The sequence below is a fragment of the Trematomus bernacchii genome, unplaced genomic scaffold (genome assembly GCF_902827165.1).
Source record: "Trematomus bernacchii unplaced genomic scaffold, fTreBer1.1, whole genome shotgun sequence".
NCBI lineage: Eukaryota > Metazoa > Chordata > Actinopteri > Perciformes > Nototheniidae > Trematomus > Trematomus bernacchii.
Window position 1 is genome coordinate 281,098 of NW_022987664.1, and position 8,903 is coordinate 290,000.

The window sequence follows — 8,903 nt, forward strand, 5'->3', positions numbered from 1 at the left end:
GTTGTGTTGCTAACAGACATGTTAACTTGGCTAGCTAACGTTGCCAAAAAACTAGCATCTCCACCTTTAGAGGAGAAAGGTTAAATCACCTCTACTGAGCCATCAACAGTGTCAAGTTTTAACATTTTAGGGGGTATAAATGTAAAAGAAAAACACATTTTTGAGGAGGGGATCTTAAAGGAACCGTATTTAAACAATGGTGATGCTCTCCTCTCGTGTTATCCCTTTCTGGAAACCTCCGTGAGAGCAGAGTGACTTTGCAGAAAGGCTCAGGCGTGTTTATGAAAACATGCGAAAGGTAGAACTTATTCATAGTTAATGAAGAGTGGCTTCCAGCAGCCCCAACAAACATCAGTCCACACGCCTCTCTATTCATTTCCCCAGAAAGTCACGCATAGAAGAGACAGTGGTGTAAAGTAACTGAGTACATTTACTCAAGTACTTTATTTGAGGTACTTTATTTGATACCTTTAGTTACTTTACAGATGTGGATGAATGATGTGAAATATAATCAAGTGTTAAATCAGACTTTAGTTCCACCTGGAGTAAATCCACAAGCTACCCTGCAGTATACAAAGTCATTCAAACTAGCTGCACCTTTACCAGCTTTGAGAACACTTTCATGATCAATCATTATAAAACATATCATATATATTATTCTGAAATGGACCAATCTGCACAATGACTACTTTTACTGTCGCTACTTTCACTATATTTTGATGAGAATACTTTTCTACTTTTACGTGAGGAACATTTTGAATGCAGTACTTTTACTGAAACAGAGTATTCCTACACTCTGGTACTTCTACTTTTACTCAAGTACAAGACCTGAGTACTTCTACTTTTACTCATGTACAATATCTGAGTACTTCTACTTTTACTCAAGTACAAGATCTGAGTACTTCTACTTTTACTCAAGTACAAGATCTGAGTACTTCTACTTTTACTCAAGTACAATATCTGAGTACTTCTACTTTTACTCAAGTACAAGATCTGAGTACTTCTACTTTTACTCAAGTACAATATCTGAGTACTTCTACTTTTACTCAAGTACAAGATCTGAGTACTTCTACTTTTACACACACACACACACACACACACACACACACACACACACACACACACACACACACACACACACACACACACACACACACACAAAGAAGAAAAAGCAGAGGCTGAAGGTGGCAAACAGATGAGAAGGAAGAGACATGGAGATAAAAGAGAGACAGGGACGAGGGGATGAGGTTCAGAGGAAGACAGTCCGGCACCCTTTGAAATATTCATCTGCTCCGGGTGAATAATTGATGGCGTACAGAAGACAGATGCATGAGGGATAGACGGTCAAATGGATGTAAAGAGGTTAGATAGATAGATAGATAGATAGAGAGAGAGGCGTCTCCGGGTAATAAAGGTACAAATCTCCTGTCACCAGAGGTGGGAGGTATTGGAGTACAAATACTTCCTTGCTGTACTAAAGTACATTTTTCTGGTATCAGTACTTTACTCCACTACTTATTTTTCTGACGACTTTTTACTTTTACTTCTTACATTTTCACAAATACCTGTACTTTCTACTTCTTACATGTTGAACCCAAATACCTGTACTTTCTACTTCTTACATTTTGAACCCAAATACCTGTACTTTCTACTTCTCACATGTTGAACACAAATACCTGTACTTTCTACTTCTTACATGTTGAACACAAATACCTGTACTTTCTACTTCTTACATTTTGAACACAAATACCTGTACTTTCTACTTCTTACATTTTGAACACAAATACCTGTACTTTCTACTTCTCACATTTCCCAAACAGGCTGGTTCCTTTAGTTTGAATGTGTGTTTGGTGGCGTGATCATTATTATTTAGAGTCATTGCGTGCCTATTGATTTGAACACGATCCGTGTATCCATCATTTCCTGGTCTTCTCTAAAGAAGAGGGACCAATGAAAACGTTGTCATGTTGCCGTTGTTCAGCATGGAAACATTCATTAGCTAACAATGACATTATTGTTCTATTAATATAAAGGGAGGTCAGGTACTCTTTAAAACAGCTGCTAGTTATGGGTACTTTTTACTGAAGTACATTTCAAAGCCCTCTTTACTTTCACTTGAGTAAAGAAGTTTAGTCAGTACTTCTACTTTTACCAGAGTATTTTTAAACACGAGTATCTGTACTGCTACTTGAGTAAAGGATGTTTGTACTGCAGCCATCTCTGCCTGTCACCACCATGACCATAAATCTCACCACATCACTTATTTTACCGTCCACTTCTGTCTCATGGAAAGTCTTTATTATAAACCTCTTTTTAAATTATATTCAACAACAAAGATTGCCAATCTAAAAACCACCTTGGATTAGTTCATTTAGCATTGGACTTTCCTGATGGGGCAAGTGGTAATACTGGTTTTATGTTAAATTGACCGGACTACTTTCTGCAGATTGATATGACTGCACATCCTCTGCTAAGATAAATGAGCAACCTCTCGAATGTCCAAATGAACCAATCAGAATCGAGTATACAACTATCTTTTGTACTAATGTGCTTTCATGGCTAGTGTTTGTGTGTCTGTGACCAAATCACACACTGGTTGTTCCCTGTTCCCCTAAGGCAGGGGTGGGGAACCTCCGGCCTCCGGGCCGTATACGGTCCGCGAGACCATTTGGTACGGCCCTCGAGGTAATTTATAAACACACGAAAAAAAAAGAAAAAAAAGAAAGAAATCTAGACCGCAAAAGAATTAAACAAGCGAGTGCCTGTTTTTCCTGGCTAAGGACAGGTTCCTTGAACACAACACGAGCGTAACGTGTCATCACGTGGTGTCTTGCTGACGGAGAGCACCAGAACATCGCTCCAGCACTTCAACAATTGCACTACAAATAAGGAGCCGTACACATGCCACAGTTTCTGCGTGGCTGTGTCTTTAGTTGTAAGCCCAGTGGCGATCTGCTCATCTGTCATACTGATCATACACTAACGCCATCAAAAATAATATGCTACATTACAGTGGAACTACTTCTGGGTCTTTAGCCGCTTTCACACCAAGTACTTTGCCGCACTTAGTGCCGGCACTTAGTGCCCCGGCACTTATTACCCCAGGGCACTTAGTACCAATCGCGTTCACACCGGAATAAGTCCCTGAGGGAAGATTACGCATTTACTTCTTCTTCTTCTGCTTTGGGTTTACTGGCAGGCCGCAAACCACTTCACGGCGTATACTGCCACCCGAAGTCCCCGGCCGGAAGTCCCCGGAGTTGGGGACTGGCTTCAGTAGAAGCTGCTGGGACTCCCAGCAGCTTCTACTGAAGCCTTCAGAGTAAATCGCCAGAACGCCGACACCTCCTCATCTCCACCGCTCCCATGTTTTATTTTGTGTTGCCATAAGTTAGTCTCTCAGCGTTTCTGCGCTGGGCTAATGCTAATGCTAATAATGCTAATGCGAGGATAATAAAATGGCGGATTCACAAAACCTTTTTGGAGTTTTACGGGGCGTGGTTTGCAATTCGCCCAGCCAATAGAAATTGGTACTTTGTTGGTACTTTTTTGGTACCACCTCTCAGCAGGCACTACAAATGGGGGTAAAAGTTCCCGGCACTAAGTACTCTTTTTGGTGTGAACGCAACCTAAGGGGTACTAACGGAACTAAACGGGAAAAGTACGGGGTAAAAGTACTCCGGTGTGAACGCGCCTTTTGTGTGTCATTCAAGCTCGGCTGTGTGTGTGTGTGGCACGAGCGCATTTTGTTTGAGCGAGCGAGAGAGAGAGAGCGGTACCGGAGATTGTTGTTATTAGCATCTGGTTAGCTAGCTATGCTAACAAATATAAGGAGCTGTTTCTACAACCAGGTGGAAGAGAGCTCTCTCCTGACAGACTGAGAGGCTGATAACCTCAGCTCAGTGAGGTAAAGACACACCTTCATATGATCATTATAGTTATACAAAAAATAAGAGAAAAAATGAAAAACAGGTATAAAATACTATACGACAGTAAAAAAAAAGTTGTTGGATAAAATATCCACAAAGAAAAATTAAATCTGCTTCCAGTTCTGATTCATATGGGTGTTGAGAGATGTATCCATAGATCTCCTAATGTTGCTCTCAAAGTGCACCAGATTGATGCTTTTAACTTCAATATGTAAGCATGCCCCCCGGACCCCCCTAGAGGAGGTTAGGTCCTCCCCAACTTAAATCATGTTCACATGGATAGCATACTTAATACATTTGCACACATCTTGTGTGTCAATGCGCGAGTCATGGTAAGATATCTGGATTCAGAGGTTGCTTTTTCTTTGCACAGCATGACAGAAAGGGGAAATGAATGGGCTGTGATTTTAGTATTTTTGATCAGACGTTGAGTTCAATAATTTGTACGGCCCTCAGAGGATGTTGTGAAAATTAAAATGGCCCCTGAGAGGAAAAAGGTTCCCCACCCCTGCCCTAAATGATTAACATATTGTACTTTCTGTTATATTTTACATCCCGAGTAATTGGACGTTACCACCAGTCTTTACCATCTTCTACATGGACATATCCTACTTTTCTCTGTTTTATATCAAAGTAAAGTGAATATCTTTGGGTTTTGGACTGACCAAACATGTTATTTAAAGATCTTTATACCTGTAATAAATAAGAATAAGAAATATAATTGTTGTTATTTACATTTGAACACAATGACACTTTCTCTCACTCCCTATTTTCGCCACCGCCTGTCTGAACGAGCAGACAAAGCCACCACTGACACTGGAGTGTGTACACACACACACACACACACACACACACACACATACACACACACACACACACACACACACACACAGTAACATACTGTCCAACCCGAGGCATGCTGCGATGTCCTCAGTGCCTGTGATGTGTGTGTGTGTGTGAGTGTGTGTGTGTGTGTGAGTGTGTGTGTGTGTGTGTGAGTGTGTGTGTGTGTGTGTGTTAGTTTGCATTTTCACCTTTTTCTCTCCCTCTGTGCAGTGGAATGGGATTTCTTTGATTGACAGGTGTGGCCCATGTTAACACACAGCGACAAATGTGATTATTACTACTGCCACATGAATATGTCATGTCAGCGTGGCCATGGACAACAGTAAAGTGTGTGTGTGTGTGTGTGTGTGTGTGTGTGTGTGTGTGTGTGTGTGTGTGTGTGTGTGTGTGTGTGTGTGTGTGTGTGTGTGTGTGTGTGTGTGTGTGTGTGTGTGTGGTGTGTGTGTGGTCGTGTGTGTGTGGTGTGTGTGTGTGTGTGTGTGTGTGTGTGTGTGTGTGTGTGTGTGTGTGTGTGTGTGTGTGTGTGTGTGTGTGTGCTAAACGTGTCTTTTCTGTGTTTTCCTCCTCAGGTTAACGGAGCTGTCAGGCTTGCTCTCAGACGGACCTGTAAACTATAAATACAAAACCAAATGCACGTGGCTGATAGAAGGATAGTAAGTGTTTTTATATCTATATCATCATTTATATGACTTTGTTTCACTTGGTTACACAGTGTGATGCGTCTTTGTTTGCAGCTCCATGTGAATAGCAGGTGTTTGTGTTATTATTGTGTTGCTTTGTTCACATGAACTACTCAGAGATGCTGCAGCTGAATGCACACAGAGATTACTATGCAATGTTATTTAAATCGTTCATTCTGTTCACTACGCCTGCTTGCACTAAATGTTAAATATACATTGGTATACAGCCTCATTGCAGGGAAGAACACGTTATCAATTATTCTAGTTACTCCTAGTTGTCTTGCATACTTCAGTTAGATTTGTTTATGAAGTCTGATGATTTTATTTACTTTATTTTTAGTGCCACATTAAGGGGTTAATTTAAGGATACGAAAGAGGATTAAGGCCGCGTGTAAAAACAGAGATGTGGAGATCTGACCAAAAGTGTTTTTTTATTTTATTCTTAAAAAAGCCTGAAAAAAAAAGAAAGAAATCTGATAAAAAAAAAGAAATTCAAGAATTAAATAAAATAAAAAATATGACATAATAAAAAATAAGCTAAAATTGGAGAAACATTTTAAGAATTCAGAAAAAAATCAACAAAAAATGCAAGAATTCTGAAAATAAATCAGAATACAAAAAAGTCAAAAATCTGAAAAACGTTATGAATCTGAAATATGTCAAAATAAAAAAAGGAGATTTCTGAAAAAAGTCTGGATTCTGAAAAAAAAATCTGAATAGAAAAATAATTCTGAAAAAAGTCAGATTTCTGCAAAAAGACAGGATAAAAAAAAAGAACTCAAAATCTGAAAAAAATATATAATTCTGAAAAAAAAAGTCATATCAAAATAGTGGATATAAATAAAAAACTACAATAATATATAAAATGAAATCATGAATACATAAAATATAATAACATAGTAAAATCTTGCTGGGATGCTCATTGGTTTTCTAATGCACTGAGTGTCAATGTGTGATCATAACCAGAAGTACGAATGACACGAGGCCATGTATTATATATTCATCAAATGCATTTCTGATTATCCCTTTATGTTCTCTCTCTCAGTCCTAATGCAGTGCTCCGGCTGCGCTTCAATCATTTTGCCACCGAGTGCAGCTGGGACCACATGTACGTCTATGACGGAGACTCGATCTACGCCCCTCTGATTGCCGTCTTCAGGTGAGAGCTGTCTGTCACTCTGAATAACAGCTGGAGAAATATGGAAATGCCTCACAGTCTGCAACACATCACTCAGGAAGTCAAATGATTCACGGTGGAGGCAAACAATGAGCTTCACAATCACCCACAAAACAACGATAAAATATATTTGCAATTAGCCGTGAATAATACATCTTTCCGGGGCATTATTGTGTACGTTCAATAATCTACAAGCATGTGGGTGGACCTCTTTCATCTGACGGAAACTCATTAAAAAGATGTTAATGCCACAATAATTCACCAACCTGCCATTTTTTACTCGGCTCAACAGAGACTTGAAGCACGGATACGAAAGAGGATTAAGGCCACGTGTAAAAGTGAAATGTGGAGATCTGACCACACGTGTTTTTTTACGTTATTCTTAAAATTAAAGTCATATTTGTGCGATTAATGACAGAATTCGGAAAAAGCCTGAATACAAAAAAAAAGAGAGAGACAGAATTCTGACAAAAGACAGAATAACAGCACCCTATCTTTTGAAGCTCACATCAACAACATTACTCGATCTGCCTACTTCCACCTCCGCAATATTAACCGTCTCCGCCCGCCACTCACACCCAACAGCACCGCCATCCTCATCCACGCCCTCGTTACATCCCGTATTGATTATTGCAACTCCATCCTCTCTGGTCTTCCTCACAAATCCCTGCGTAAGCTCCAGCTGGTCCAAAACTCAGCCGCCCGTATCATTACCAGAACTCCTTCCATTGATCGTATCACTCCGGTTCTCCAACAACTCCATTGGCTCCCCGTTAAATACCACATCGACTTCACTTCAGGACCGTTGCTCCTCACCTTCAAGGCCCTTCACACTCTTGCACCTCCATATCTCTCTGAACTCCTTCACACCTACACTCCCTCTCGTGCCCTCCGATCCTCCGCTGCCTTGTAACTCACTGAGCCTTCAGCCACTCTGCCCCCCCCGTCTCTGGAACTCTCTCCCACAAGACATCCGCAATATGGACTCACTCTCAACCTTCAAATCCTGCCTGGAAACCCACTTTTTGAAACTGGCGTATTCAATATCATAATTCCTCTAAACTGATTGTTGTTTTTAAGTCTTTGTTTTTTAAGTCTTGAAGGACTGTTTGCCCTTCTTTGTTGCTTGTTTTTAATTATTGAGAGCTTTGAAAGGCGCCCATAAATAAAATGCATTATTATTATTATAAGAAAAAGTCAAAATTCTGAAAAAAGTCAAAACAAATCTGAGTAAAACAAAAAAAATCTGAATTCTGAAATAAAGTCAGATTTCTGAAAAAATACTGAATTCTGTAAAACAAAGTCAAAAATCAGAGTTTTGTGTATATTCAATAATCTCCAAGCATGTGGGTGGACCTCTTTCATCTGACGGAAACTCATTAAAAACACGTTAATGCCACAATAATTCACAAACCTGCCATTTTTCACTCCGCTCAACAGAGGCTTAAAGCAGCTAATTCGGCTTCTGGCATTTGAATATACAAAGCCTAGACTTATGTAGGATTATAACCTACAATAAATATGTTGACAGTGGATATTACTGGGTACATGTTTTCAGCAGGGAAGAGGCTTTTGGCTCTTCTGAACGACGGTATTTTATTTAATGAAAAAGACCGCAGGAGCAAATAATAAACCCCCACTTCATCGAACTAAAAACCAAATGCATTATGTCTCTGCGCTGCGATGTTATTTTACTTTAACAATAATCATATTTTTATTGGAGTCTGCATTTGCTCAAATGAAATCTGTTTATCTCACAGCTCTCCAGCTTTCAGCCCCGAGTCGATAAAACACAGCTTCAAAATGCCCGTTATCATTATTGCTGTTGTGTGTTCCCTTTTACGCTGCTATGGACAGTCTTGCACTAATGTACATTCTCAAAGATAAGATAAGATAAGATAAGACTTTATTCATCCCGAAGGAACAAAATACAGGACAAAAATACAATTTACACAGCAGCATGATAATAATAAAACTGTACACTAACGGCCCCTACACACGGCGGCGTGCGTTGACGCTTCAACGCTTCTGCCCATTCACTTTGAATGGGGTGACGTCACGATTCGCCGAACTGCATTCTGGGAGCAAAGCGTAGCTTTTCTCGCGGTGCTCGCTGCAAAAGTAGAGCAATGTTCTACTTTTGAAGCAATGTTATTCTTTATTATTATTATTACATTCAGTCCAGGGATGTTAGATTATGATAAAACACTGCCCCCTGCTGGATGTATGGTGTAAACACAAGTAGAAACATTTTAGCCACTTTCTACTATT

At 39.9% G+C, this 8,903-nt stretch overlaps 1 protein-coding gene across 1 annotated transcript in view; it reads left to right on the forward strand.

Moving 5' to 3' along the window:
- The window catches only part of LOC117487108 (attractin-like protein 1), a gene marked incomplete in the record, with an annotated part of 280,186 nt that overhangs the window by 35,320 nt on the left and 235,963 nt on the right, over positions 1 to 8,903 (forward strand). Inside the window, 2 exon segments of the mRNA XM_034135755.1 lie at positions 5,345 to 5,428; positions 6,501 to 6,614. Of these exon segments, the coding sequence (XP_033991646.1) occupies positions 5,345 to 5,428; positions 6,501 to 6,614 (198 nt within the window).